The sequence below is a fragment of the Amia ocellicauda genome, chromosome 2, assembly GCF_036373705.1.
Source record: "Amia ocellicauda isolate fAmiCal2 chromosome 2, fAmiCal2.hap1, whole genome shotgun sequence".
In the NCBI taxonomy this organism is placed as follows: domain Eukaryota; kingdom Metazoa; phylum Chordata; class Actinopteri; order Amiiformes; family Amiidae; genus Amia; species Amia ocellicauda.
The window spans coordinates 131,814-147,173 of record NC_089851.1 but is presented as its reverse complement, the minus strand read 5'-3'; the positions used below and the strand labels follow the sequence as shown (position 1 = coordinate 147,173).

Below are 15,360 nucleotides of genomic sequence, written 5' to 3'. Positions count from 1 at the left end.
GACTGACCCTCAAATTGGAAGCTGTAGGCATTCAGGGTAATGTAAGTAGATGGATTATGAACTGGTTGATGTATAGGAAACAGAGGGTGTCGATTAGAGGAGTTGCTTCTAACTGGAGTGAGGTTGTTAGTGGAGTTCCACAGGGATCAGTACTAGGGCCTTTGCTTTTTCTAATTTATATTAATGATCTGGACTCTGGGATAGTTAGAAAACTTGTCAAATTTGCAGATGATACTAAAATAGGTGGCTCAGCAGATACAATCTCGGCAGCACAGGCTATTCAAAGGGACTTAGATAACATTCAGTTGTGGGCCGACACCTGGCAGATGAAATTCAATGTGGACAAGTGCAAGGTAATAAACATGTCAACATGTCAACTATAATTATACTATGGGAGGAATAGAAGTAAATTAAGTAACATATGAGAAAGACCTAGGAGTCTACGTGGATTCCTCACTTGAAATTGGGCTTTCAAGACAGAAAACAGGAGACACTTCAGACACACAGAGAGGCGTCACAATCTGAACAAACTCCCCAGCGATGTGGCTGAAGAGACAATTTGGGAACATTCAAAAACAGACTAGATAGGATCCTTGATCACTTAGTTATTAATGGACACCAAACGAGCACGATGGGGCGAATGGCCTCCTCTCAATTGAACACTTTCTTATGTTCTTATGTTCACCAGGGTAGGACTGTAATGGGGCTGAATCCCCTTGAGCCGGGGGAGCACAGACTAAAATGACTGTGTCTGGGCAGAGATTGAAAAGTCTGTTCACTCGGCTTCTGTGAGAAGCAGGAGGAACAGACGCCTGGACAGAGATCCAGGGCTACTGCCAGGTGGGTGAGGGAGGGAGCTTCACCCGGAGATACTGCGTACCTGGATGTGACTTTGACTGCAAAACTCAGCAAAACTCTGCAGTGACTTTCTGACTTGGACACTCAAGACTGGCACACCGGTCAGCAGTGAGTGTTCGTGGCCGTGCTGCTGAGATGCTGTGGTGGTGTTGGTGTGGAGCTCAGTGATGCTGGCCTGTTGTCTGCAGGGAGTGGTGGTGTTCAGCTACCCACTGGCTGCAGGATGAGAAGGTTTGGACACTGAGCTTCAGAAGCCAGCAGCACACTCTGACAGACACTGAGAGCAGAGGACAAACACCTGGCATATGGAAGCAAAGGAGCAGTGAGAGGGAGAGGACAAACTGAAGAGCCTGGAGGATATATATAGCTGTCCTGTCTGTCTGCCTGCCCGGCTCTGAGGACTGGAGCACAGCCTTCTGTGAGATGCAGGTAGCTCTGTTGGGTCCCATGCAGGTGCCTCTCCCCAATGGACCCCTCTCTGCAGGGGAGCTCACAGGCGACCGGCACAGGGCAACTGCCGAAACTATATGCGCTACTTTTTAAACCCGTTTACAGCATTCCTTTCTTTTGGCTGATTTTCTCGCCTTTTGAATTAGGTTAGGGGGTTTGTTCCTTGTCGTGGCATTCCTGCAAGACATACAGGAAGGTTTAGATTTGTGATTTTGTGAATAGATAAATACAGTTTACTGACATGCATTATTATGATCAGGGCATATATCTCACAATAGTTTTGATAAGAAGAAGAAGAATGCATGCAGGCTATGTAATGGTCTATTCATGAAATCGTGAAAATCTGAAATGTGTGTGCATGCACAAGTGTGAGTAAATGTGTGTGAGCGACTTTATGTGAGAATGAGTGTGTGTGCTCGTCCAGAAGCAGCCCTGCACAGTCTGCACTCGAGTGTGTATCGAACTTCACAAACACACACACACACACACACACACACACAGCCTGCACTCGAGTGTGTAGCGATCTTCACAAACACACACAAACACACACACACACACAGCCTGCACTCGAGTGTGTAAGAAACTACACAAACACACACACAGACACAGCCTGCACTCGAGTGTGTAAGTAACTACACAAACACACACACACACACACACACACACACAGGCTGCAGACCCTTCCTGGCACAGCAAGGGATCCCGTGAACCAGCGCTGTGTACATGTGTGTTTGGCTCCACCTGCTGGAGTGCGATCAGAACTACCTGTGTCAGTGTCATTATTGTGTGTGTTTAGTGCTCAGTCATGAGTCCAGCGCACTTTATACCTGTGTGTGTTTCCTCTACAGCACTCTGCTCATGAACACAGTGCTGTTAACGCTGTCCGTCTCCAGGACACATGTAGCAGCTCCCACTGAGAGCGAATACGGGCTGAGCTCAGGCAATACAGGGCTGCTGTGTCTGTGCAGAGACAGTAGCAGGGCGGGGGGGCAGTGTGTAGAGAGAACCCATATAGCTTTATGTGTTTAATATACAGTGCTTTCAGCTTGAAGTGTATTGTGTGTCAGGACAGCTGGACAAAAGTGAATATAAACACATATAATTTTGTGTGTGTGTGTGTGTGTGTGCGTTTGTGTGTTAAATGGCCCACACTATTGTATCTGTTACCTGTTATATAGCCAGGGCTTTGACAGGGAGTGAAAGTCTCTGTAGATCCAGAGCCCATGAAGGGATGGTTGTCGCATGTGTGTTCGGGTCTCAGACTCACAGGCTGCGTCTCAGTGATGGTCCTTCAGTGACGGGGAGCCCTGCAGCCCTGATGAACATGCATGCGTTCACTGGGTCTCCAGGGCAGTTCAGACATTCACAGGAACCGGGGCACAGGCTGCTGTCAGCACAGGGAGAGTTGAACTGGCACAGGTTGTCCACTAGAGGGAGTGCTTGTACTTTCGTTTCTTCTGGATCAGCGTGTGTTTGTACTGTCTCAGGGTTTGGCAGTACGTCTGCCGCAGTGCTGTGTTGTTGGGGTCGTGGTGCTTTTGGTTTGAAAATGCTCTGAGTTTCTTGTGGATTTTGTTGCAGTCGTTGTCAAACCATTTTTCTGTCACATTGTTTTTTGCTTTTGTGAGAGAGTTTCTTGGGCCTCAGATTTGATGATTCTGCCAGAGTTTTGAAGATGTGGTAAAGGTCTTTCACGGCCTGGTTGACTCCTGTCCTGTCTTTGGGGTAGGTGTTTTGCAGGAACTGGCTCAGGAGCCGGTTTGGTTCTTCACTGCTCAGAGCGCTCTCATACTGCTCTCTGCTGTCTGCTGTCCATCTGTAGCAGGGCTGGAGTTTGAGCAGGTGTGGCGAGGGGATGGGCTGTGTGTCCGTTTGGGTGCCTATGCGCAGGTAGAGGACTGTTTGGTTGTGGTCTGAAAGTGCTGACTGTGGTCTGATTACATAGGTGTTGGTGCTGTGAAGGTCGAGGTCAGTGATGGTGTAGTCCACCACACTGCACCCCAGAGCAGAGCTGTAGGTGTAGTTTCCCAGGGAGTCCCCCCTGGTCCTCCCGTTGACTATGTACACACCCAGGCTCTTACACAGTCTCAGCAGCTCTTTCCCGCTCCAGTTAACTGTGCTGTCGAAGCTGTTCCTCGGGGTGGTCGTGGTGCTGTGGCACGGGTTTGCATGTCTGAACAGGTGGCTGTTTCCATCGGGGCTGATGAAGTCTCTTTATCTGCCTGTTCTAGCGTTGAAGTCTCCACACAGCAGGATGGTCCCCTTAGTTTGGTAAAAGGCCTGTTTTTTGTTATTGTTGTCCAGGCTTCGTGTCTTGTGTTGTCCCGTTAAAGGGTTGTAATATTTTGCAAATTAAATTGTTAAAATAATGGAAAAAGTTGTGTTAGTGTAGAGAGAACATTTTCACCCCTCTCTCTCTCTCTCTCTCTCTCTCTCTCTCTCTCTCTCTCTCTCTCCCTCTCTCTCTCTGTGTTTTTCCAAATCATTGTGCAGTTAAAACATGTTAAAAGACTCATCAGTTTTCTTCGGATATCCTCACACCCAGTGGAAACTGTTTAGATTAGATACACACTGGTAATGTGACTCAGAGCAGCTCCATTGAGCCTCTTATACACGATCAGATAACTGTTATAATGTTTATTTATTTACTTTAACTTGAATAGAAAGGTTGATGGAGCTCCTGTCCTTCACTGTGCCCCCAGCACACACCTACACACTCACACTCACATACTCACACACTCACTCACTCACTCACATACACACGCACTCACTCACTCACACACACACACACACACACACACGCACTGACACATACACAATCAAACACACACACACCTTCACACCCACACACACTCACACACACTCTCTCTCTCTCTCAAAGACTCCTTGCCTCCTTGTGTAGTGTGGGTCAGCGCAGGGCTGTGGGAGATGAGGAGAAGCGCAGTGTGTGTGGTGCTGTCTGATCAGATGGAGACACCCCAGCTGTCTCTGTGTTCGTGTTTGATGTACATGGACAGAGAGAGAGGGGGACTGAGTCGGGCTGCTGGCAGACGTAAAAGGCTTTCCTCTATGTTAGTAATCACTCAGGAGCTCACAGCTGTAATCTCTCCCTGATTTCTGAAAAAAAAGAGCACAGTGTGTGTGTGGGGGGGCGAGCAGCCCAGCCTGGGCATCTCCTGCTGTCTATGTCTCCCCTATCGGTCTGTGTGCTGCTCTCTGTCTCTCTGTCTATATGCTCCTCTCTCTCTGTCTCTCTGTTTGGATGGAGCAGCTGCACTGACTTCCTGCCAGTCCATCTCACACCACCCAGGTAGGCCAGGGAAGTGGGGTGCAGGGTGCAGCTGGGGACTAAGGTATTGAGGTATTGTCACGGGGGGAGAGTTTCTTCAGTGTGAGTGAGAGACGGTGAGAGTCTGGGAGAGAAAGAGAAAGATGGGGAAACAGATAGAGAGATACAGAGTGAGGGAATCAGAGAGAGAGAGTGAGAGTCTGAGTCAGAGCAGCAGTGAGACCGTGATTGTCAGAGAGACTGTGAAACAATGAGAGTCAGGGAGATGGTGAGAGTGAAACACTGAGTATCAGAGAGGCAGTGAGACGGTGAGAGTGTCAGAAGGAAGGTGAGACGGTGAGATCGAGAGATTGAGATGGTGAGTGTGTCAGGGCAGTACAGTGCTGGTCTGGACGCTGGACATGGTCTGTGTGTCCTGTGGTGTGTGTGCCCTGGTGTGTGTGTGGCATGTTATGTGTGTCATGGTGTATCATGCATCTAATTGAATACCATAAATTAGACAAATATGCTTGTGATGTGATTTGTGAAAAGCACGCTTAAACAAAAAAGTAAATGTCACCTATCAATAGTAAAGTTTCACAGGGCTCAGATTGAGAATGTTGTAATTTAAATATTGAAGCAATTAAAATCAGAAGCACGATGCAGGTCTGTTCACACAGACAGATACAGAGCTGTGTATCTTTGCATTTCATTCTGTAAAGTAGGCTGGTTTGTACGCCGGTCCTGTGTCTGTGTTCACAGGCAGCTGCAGACCTGTGCATGTTTGTATTCCACTCTGTGACCAGGATGCTCATGTTTAATCTGTTGTGCAGTGTCTGACAGTACGTGTCTGTCCACTGCAAAGACTGTCTGAGTCGTGTGCTCCTTTCACAGCTGCATGGGAAACCACTGCATAAAACATCTCTGTGTCCTGGACTCTCATGCTATATTTATATACAGCTCTGAAAAAAATTGAGACCACTCCAAGTTCAGAAATCAATTTTTTCCAGAGCTGTATATATATGTGCTCCTGTTGCAGCCAGCCAGGATACCATTTGATCTTTCTAAGAAGTATCGCACATCTGTTTGCTGTCAGCAGAGCCCCATGGCCACACAGTCTCTGTCTCTGCAGAAGTACATGTGTATGTGAACCCGTTCCCCTGTGTAGCCCTCAGCTTGGTCACAGAGCTCAGTATGAGTCTCAGATCTGCAGCCAGCATTTCCTATCTGATCGAGTGTCGGAGGGCAGGGCGGGATGGCTGTGCTGGGTTACAGGCACAGAGAATGGCTCTTCACAGGGGGGAGCATCAGCACCGCCGGCTCCCTTGTGTTTAGAGGGGAAAGACTGTGTTTGGTGGCAGGAGGATGAGACAGACCAAAATGAATTGCTTTGTTTTATTGCTGTGGAATCAAGCTTTCTATATTTGTGCAGTTAAGGAGGCTGTGGAAGGAGCATCACTCAAGCAGTGACCCAGGCTGAAAGACTCCCGACTGGCCTCTGTCCTCAGCATCCATATTCTCCATCTTCCAGCGCCTCTCAGCTCCTCGGTGCTGCCTGCCTTGTTTCAGTGCAGCTGTGTGATGAACATCCAGTCTGTCTCACTGGTAGCCTGCAGGCTTAGCTTCACTGCCGACCATCACCTGAGTATAAACACGTGCTTCCCTGCTGGGAAGAGTAGTGCATGTTCATTAGGTGTACTGACTCAGACATCTCTGAAAAGCTCTGTGTGCTGAGAGTCAGGCATGTGCAGCACCTCCTCGAGCCTCGTGGGACAGTGTTGCATATTTGTTAGGGACGTGCATTAGCACTCCGAGATTATTGGGTGTTAGAGAAGCATTACGGGGGGGTGGAAGGGATACATAAATGCTCCAGTTGCAGGAATACAGTTTCTCACACTCTGCAGAATGCTGAGGTAGATGATTAATTAATTAACTCCAAAACTCAGTCTGATTTCTAATGTGTTCAATATCCATGTAATACTTGAGCATCAATGATTGAGGCAGTGCAGTGCAGGAGACCCAGGTGCCGTCCTCTCCCAGCCCACACCCCTGCGCTGACACTGACAGCTCCCCCTGCAGGGGGTCTCCAGTGTCCAGCCCACACCCCTGCTCTGACACTGACAGCTCTCTCTACAGGGGGTCCCCAGTGTCCAGCCCACACCCCTGCTCTGACAGGGACACCTCCCTCTACAGGGGGTCCCCAGTGTCTAGCCCACACACCTGCTCTGACAGCTCTCTCTACAGGGGGTCCCCAGTGTCCAGCCCACACCCCTGCGCTGACAGGGATAGCTCTCTCTACAGGGGGTCTCCAGTGTCCAGCCCACACCCCTGCTCTGACACTGACAGCTCTCTCTACAGGGGGTCTCCCAGCCCACACCCCGGTTCTGACTCAGACAGCAAGAATTTGCTAAAGTCCTTTTTAAACATGATTGTTAATTCTGAACCACACAATTTATTTAGCAAATGTGAAAATAGTGGCTAAATAACTGTTTTTAAATAACCCCCGAGAGGCTCTGTTCTGTGACTCTTTGTGAAGAGCACTTTGTGACCTAGTTCTGATCTTGTGCTTTTCGAAGTCCCATGGAGAGCTCGGTGTGGGAGCCGACCCGGTGTGGGTGGTCCTTCCCTGCTGTGTCACCAGAGCACGGAGCTGCCTCAATGGGTGTCCGCTGTGTCGTTGAGCCCATTTCACAGTTATTAATGTGTCAGGAGGGAGTCCTTAATTACATTTAACTGTCATCTAAATCTGTCATCTTACAGTAATTTAATATATAAAAAGGCACAGAAATATTCCAGTGTTCAAGCGTTACATGATGGGCGAGATGAGGCCGGCTGCTCCTGCCTGTGGATTAGTCTTTTTAAGTGAATTGAACAAACCAAACACAATAAATCAGGACTAAATCCTTGCATGTTCTTAATCTGCGGTGTTACATGTGTCGCTGCAGCCTCTTGGCAGGGGGTGTCAGTCTGATCTGCAGGATTCTGGGTTGGGTCAGCTGGTACACATCTGCAAACATCAGCCCAGCGTTCACTTCTCATGAACATGTTCCACTGTAAACATATAATAGCACCAGGACATGCTGTGAGTTGTGCTTAAAACACTCCACTCGTTCAATAGGGATAAATAAAGCCCCTGTGTCTCCTCTGAACCCTGTCTGTGTGGAGGGACCCCGTTTACCCCTCCGTCTCTGCCTTCCTTGTGGAAACTGTAGGAATGAGGCGCATTGGTTTAAATCTGTGCAGCTGACCTTCACCTTAAATAAATCAATGCATTTTCACATTGACTGATTACTATATAGGTTAGACTTTGAGTACCAATGATCTCAAATGTGTAATTGCGCTACGTTTCATCGCCTGTGTGTATAATAGTAATACATACAGATGAGGATGTTTTTCAGTCTTGGAATGACAAGCTGCGATTTACAGAAAACCTGAGAATGTATCTCTTGGTGAACTTGAAAGCACGCAGAGGAATAAAAGCTCAGGTGTGAGCAGGACAGAGAGCGGGGGTCTCACGAGGACCACAATGGGACTCGCATGAACTGATGTGATGAAGAAACTAAACATGAAATCAATAAATCTGTGATTTATTTATACATCCATTATCTGATGTATTTTCACAAATTATTTATTTAATATTTATTTGTATATATATAATGTTTCTTAAAATATTCAGTGGCCGAGGTGGAGCCAGCAGGGCTGTGACTCAGTCAGTCATCCTATAATCAATATCGATTGCTAAATGAAATCACACATATCTGCATTTTGAACGCCTTTTCCAGTATTCGAGCTTAAAATACTTTGTGCCTTCAAGAATATGTTTTTCAACACAATATTAAATAATGTATACAATCCCAGCAGAAACAATTGTGTTCAGTAAACAGACTGGTGAGAGAACAGGGGGACACTGCCTCTGAAAGCCAGTGACTTTGAGATTGTATCTCCAGTGTAACTAATGTGAATTCAATATTGTTGACCATGAATACACAATACACAGTAAAACAACAAAGCTCTTCTGTATTGATATATTGTACATAAAAACACACACACGCACATACAGGACGATTGCTAGAGTGATGTCTGAATCCATGATGTGCCACTTCTCCAGTTACTGAGAATGCCGTGTTACTCAGAGCTGCAATATAAATCATTTTTATTTATTGATGTTAGTGTTAAACTGAGTGGATTAAGTCGGTGGCTGCGGCTCATGTGGCATGTCTGACAGCTGGTGTGTCTCCCCACAGGCGTGTGCTTCCCGTGTCAGGTGGACGTGGTGCCGGTGAAGAGCGAGGATGGAGCCGTGATCATGTTCATCCTCAACTTTCAAGTCATGAACGACAACAAGCGACTTCACTCCCCCCCCAACCAAGACCTCAATCACAAGATCCCCACCTCCTGGCTCCCCACAGGTAGGGGCTGGTCAGGCCTGGGGGGGCAGGAGGACCTTACCCCCCCACTAAGGGGCACAGGGAGTCTGGGACAGACCATGCAGCCACAGTGTAGGGCAGCAGAGGACACTGTCCTTCTGAAGAGCATAGCAGAGAGTAGGTCCAGGAAAGATTCACATTCATTATCCCACCGCCTCCCCATAATGAGAAGCCACAGTGCTCATGGCCTGCAGCTGTGGGGTGCAGAGGGCTGGTCCCTGTCCTCCATCCAGTGGGAGTGGGGTTTGGACTCATGGGGTGTAAGAGCACATCACACAGACAAAAAAAACTTTATTGGAAAATGCCCCGTTTTTATTGTTGCCATTCAAAACTGCACAGGGAAGACAAAAGGAGGGTTTATTTACAATTCAGGTTTGCTAATGATTGTCAAAATGCTGTATTATTGTTTACATTCATTTATTATACAACATATTTTTCTTTCAGTTGATTAATCCTAGGCTTTCACTGAAGGCCTTGAGGGCCCGGACAGCACGCCACTGTTTCTGACTAACATCCATGTTTACCTGCATCTCAACTCAGGCATGTTGTTGGAGACGGTTGTTGGTGATGTTTGGCACAATGCTGAACTTCTGCATCTTCCTTTGCAAACCGACAGAGGTTGCAGGTCTACATGTAGCTGTGGTGTGTAGTGTTGGTTATCAGAACTTATCTCTGCATCATCTCTAGTTCTTCCTGTCTCTCTTGCACTCCTTCTCTCTGGGAGCAGCCCGGCCACGTGGCTTCAAGCTGCGTCTGCCCCTGCTGCCGGCGCTGGGCACCAGTAAGCAGTCTCTGCCCCAGGAGGACCCAGAGGCTGTGGTTGTGGACATGTCCAAGCCTAGCCAGGAGTCCCTGACACTGGAGCTGCTCTCCCTGCCTGACAGGAACTACCTGGCCGGCCCTGAGCTCCTGTGGCCCGAGGACCAGCGCACCCTGCTGGACGGGGGGGAGCTCCTGCCCCTCAACCACTCATCGCCCCGGCCGCAGCACTTAAACCCCGACGCCTCCTTCTCCAACTGCAGCCTGACGCGCAGCCGGTCTCGCGAGAGCTTCTACAGCGTGCGCCGCGCCTCCTCTGTTGACGACATCGAGGCCATGAAGATCGACCTGGACAAGAAGGTCCGCAGCCGCCACGCCAGCACAGGTACAGAGCACAGTGATCATACAACACCACAGTGTAACAGGTTGGGGGCCCGTCACAAGAAAATGCTGTATGTAGGCGGGGTCTGGTCTTGAAACACACAGTAGGAAGGCAGGCAAAGGGTACAAAACAGGCTTGCGGTTTTATTGCTTCCCTAAATGGCAGGCACAGTGTCAAATCAAAACAAAACCTAGCTCTGTCCGAGCACTAACTAAAGGTAAACAACTACAAAACAAACACTAACAATAACAGTAAATGCCCGGGTCGGTAGAGCCGAACACCGGGCAAACAGAAGCACGACGGGCGAGGCAGGTTCGTAGTCACAGTCCGTAATCAAAGTTTGTTACCAGTGGGAGGTTATCAGACAGTCCAGGGTTTAAGAGGGAGAATGGTCCAGGTCCAGAAAAAGCATCGTAAGCCAGTGAATCCCTCCACTGTGAACTTATCCCTTCCCTCTCGCCTCTCGCCTCTCGCCTCTCGCCTCTCGCCTCTCGCCTCTCGCCTCTCGCCTCTCGCCTCTCGCCTCTCGCCTCTCGCCTCTCGCCTCTCGCCTCTCGCCTCTCGCCTCTCGCCTCTCGCCTCTCGCCTCTCGCCTCTCGCCTCTCGCCTCTCGCCTCTCGCCTCTCGCCCTCCTGGGCACCTTGCTACCCCCAGCCAAGCATGCACACACAGGTTTGCTTCCTGCTTCCTTTTATAGGGGAAGTGGTGGGTGGGGCTATGGCCATCTGGAGCCCTGCTGGCTTCTGGGGTTTGGAGTCTTGGAGGAGGGGTTTTGTAGTCTCCTCCACTGAAAGACCCGCCCTGACAACAGCACAGGTACAGAGCACAGTGATCATACAGCAGCACAGATACAGAGCACAGAGATCATACAACACCACATACCAGGTACAGGGCACAGTGATCATACAGCAGCACATACAACAGCACAGGTACAGGGCACAGTGATCATACAGCAGCACATACAACAGGACAGGTACAGAGCACAGTGATCATACAACAAGACAGGTACAGGGCATAGAGATCATACGACAGCACAGGTACAGAGCACAGTGATCATACAACAGCACAAGTACAGTGCACAGTGATCATACAACAGCACATACAACAACACAGGTACAGACCACAGAGATCATACAACAACACAGTACAGAGCACAGTGATCATACAACAACACAGGTACAGGGCACAGTGATCATACAGCAGCACATATAACAGCACAGGTTCAGAGCACAGTGATCATACAACAGCACAGGTACAGAGCACAGTGATCAAACAACAACACAGGTACAGGGCACAGTGATCATACAGCAGCACATATAACAGCACAGGTACAGAGCACAGTGATCATACAACAGCACAGGTACAGAGCACAGTGATCAAACAACAACACAGGTAAAGGGCACAGTGATCATACAGCAGCACATACAACAGCACAGGTACAGGGCACAGTGATCATACAGCAGCACATACAACAGGACACGTACAGAGCACAGTGATCATACAAGACAGGTACAGAGCATAGAGATCATACGACAGCACAGGTACAGGGCATAGTGATCATACAGCAGCACATATAACAGCACAGGTACAGAGCACAGTGATCATACAACAGCACAGGTACAGAGCACAGAGATAATACAACAACACAGGTACAGGGCACAGTGACCATACAACAACATAGGTACAGGGCACAGTGATCATACAGCAGCACATATAACAGCACAGGTTCAGAGCACTGTGATCATACAACAGCACAGGTACAGAGCACAGTGATCAAACAACAACACAGGTAAAGGGCACAGTGATCATACAGCAGCACATACAACAGGACAGGTACAGAGCACAGTGATCATACAACAAGACAGGTACAGAGCATAGAGATCATACGACAGCACAGGTAAAAGGCACAGTGATCATACAGCAGCACATACAACAGCACAGGTACAGGGCACAGTGATCATACAGCAGCACAGGTACAGAGCACAGTGATCAAACAACAACACAGGTAAAGGGAGGTACAGAGCATAGAGATCATACGACAGCACAGGTACAGGCCACAGTGATTATACAACAACACATACCAGGTACAGAGCACAGTGAGTATACAACAGCACAAGTACAGAGCACAGTGATCATACAACAGCACAGGTACAGAACACAGTGATCATACAACAACACAGGTACAGAGCACAGTGATCATACAGCAGCACATGCAGCAGGACAAGTACAGAGCACAGTGATCATACAACAACATATACAACAACACAGGTACAGAGCATAGAGATAATACAACAACACAGGTACAGGGCACAGTGACCATACAACAACACAGGTACAGGGCACAGTGATCATACAGCAGCACATATAACAGCACAGGTACAGAGCACAGTGATCAAACAACAACACAGGTAAAGGGCACAGTGATCATACAGCAGCACATACAACAGCACAGGTACAGGGCACAGTGATCATACAGCAGCACATACAACAGGACAGGTACAGAGCACAGTGATCATACAACAAGACAGGTACAGAGCACAGTGATCAAACAACAACACAGGTAAAGGGTACAGTGATCATACAGCAGCACATACAACAGCACAGGTACAGGGCACAGTGATCATACAGCAGCACAGGTACAGAGCACAATGATCAAACAACAACACAGGTAAAGGGCACAGTGATCATACAGCAGCACATACAACAGCACAGGTACAGGGCACAGTGATCATACAGCAGCACATACAACAGGACAGGTACAGAGCACAGTGATCATACAACAGCACAGGTACAGGGCACAGTGATCATACAGCAGCACATATAACAGCACAGGTACAGAGCACAGTGATCATACAACAGCACAGGTACAGAGCACAGTGATCAAACAACAACACAGGTAAAGGGCACAGTGATCATACAGCAGCACATACAACAGCACATGTACAGGGCACAGTGATCATACAACAGCACAGGTACAGAGCACAGTGATCAAACAACAACACAGGTAAAGGGAGGTACAGAGCATAGAGATCATATGACAGCACAGGTACAGGCCACAGTGATTATACAACAACACATACCAGGTACAGAGCACAGTGAGTATACAACAGCACAAGTACAGAGCACAGTGATCATACAACAGCACAGGTACAGAACACAGTGATCATACAACAACACAGGTACAGAGCACAGTGATCATACAGCAGCACATGCAGCAGGACACGTAAAGAGCACAGTGATCATACAACAACACATACAACAACACAGGTACAGAGCACAGAGATAATACTACAACACAGGTACAGGGCACAGTGACCAAACAACAACACAGGTACAGGGCACAGTGATCATACAGCAGCACATATAACAGCACAGGTACAGAGCACAGTGATCATACAACAGCACAGGTACAGAGCACAATGATCAAACAACAACACAGGTAAAGGGCACAGTGATCATACAGCAGCACATACAACAGCACAGGTACAGGGCACAGTGATCATACAGCAGCACATACAACAGGACAGGTACAGAGCACAGTGATCATACAAGACAGGTACAGAGCATAGAGATCATACAACAACACAGGTACAGAACACAGTGATCATACAACAACACAGGTACAGAGCACAGTGATCATACAGCAGCACATGCAGCAGGACAAGTAAAGAGCACAGTGATCATACAACAACACATACAACAACACAGGTACAGAGCACAGAGATAATACAACAGCACAGGTACAGAGCACAGTGATCAAACAACAACACAGGTACAGGGCACAGTGATCATACAGCAGCACATATAACAGCACAGGTACAGAGCACAGAGATAATACAACAACACAGGTACAGGGCACAGTGACCATACAACAACATAGGTACAGGGCACAGTGATCATACAGCAGCACATATAACAGCACAGGTTCAGAGCACAGTGATCATACAACAGCACAGGTACAGAGCACAGTGATCAAACAACAACACAGGTACAGGGCACAGTGACCATACAACAACATAGGTACAGGGCACAGTGATCATACAGCAGCACATATAACAGCACAGGTTCAGAGCACTGTGATCATACAACAGCACAGGTACAGGGCACAGTGATCATACAGCAGCACATACAACAGGACACGTACAGAGCACAGTGATCATACAAGACAGGTACAGAGCATAGAGATCATACGACAGCACAGGTACAGGGCATAGTGATCATACAGCAGCACATATAACAGCACAGGTACAGAGCACAGTGATCATACAACAGCACAGGTACAGAGCACAGAGATAATACAACAACACAGGTACAGGGCACAGTGACCATACAACAACATAGGTACAGGGCACAGTGATCATACAGCAGCACATATAACAGCACAGGTTCAGAGCACTGTGATCATACAACAGCACAGGTACAGAGCATAGAGATCATACGACAGCACAGGTAAAAGGCACAGTGATCATACAGCAGCACATACAACAGCACAGGTACAGGGCACAGTGATCATACAGCAGCACAGGTACAGAGCACAGTGATCAAACAACAACACAGGTAAAGGGAGGTACAGAGCATAGAGATCATACGACAGCACAGGTACAGGCCACAGTGATTATACAACAACACATACCAGGTACAGAGCACAGTGAGTATACAACAGCACAAGTACAGAGCACAGTGATCATACAACAGCACAGGTACAGAACACAGTGATCATACAACAACACAGGTACAGAGCACAGTGATCATACAGCAGCACATGCAGCAGGACAAGTACAGAGCACAGTGATCATACAACAACATATACAACAACACAGGTACAGAGCATAGAGATAATACAACAACACAGGTACAGGGCACAGTGACCATACAACAACACAGGTACAGGGCACAGTGATCATACAGCAGCACATATAACAGCACAGGTACAGAGCACAGTGATCAAACAACAACACAGGTAAAGGGCACAGTGATCATACAGCAGCACATACAACAGCACAGGTACAGGGCACAGTGATCATACAGCAGCACATACAACAGGACAGGTACAGAGCACAGTGATCATACAACAAGACAGGTACAGAGCACAGTGATCAAACAACAACACAGGTAAAGGGTACAGTGATCATACAGCAGCACATACAACAGCACAGGTACAGGGCACAGTGATCATACAGCAGCACAGGTACAGAGCACAATGATCAAACAACAAC

General features: G+C 48.0%; 1 protein-coding gene across 1 annotated transcript in view; it reads left to right on the top strand.

Moving 5' to 3' along the window:
- The window catches only part of kcnh2b (potassium voltage-gated channel, subfamily H (eag-related), member 2b), a 138,345-nt gene that overhangs the window by 48,239 nt on the left and 74,746 nt on the right, over nucleotides 1–15,360 (top strand). Inside the window, exons 3-4 of the mRNA XM_066715993.1 lie at nucleotides 8,821–8,985; nucleotides 9,731–10,147. Of these exons, the coding sequence (XP_066572090.1) occupies nucleotides 8,821–8,985; nucleotides 9,731–10,147 (582 nt within the window). The remainder of the gene's footprint in view (nucleotides 1–8,820; nucleotides 8,986–9,730; nucleotides 10,148–15,360) is intronic.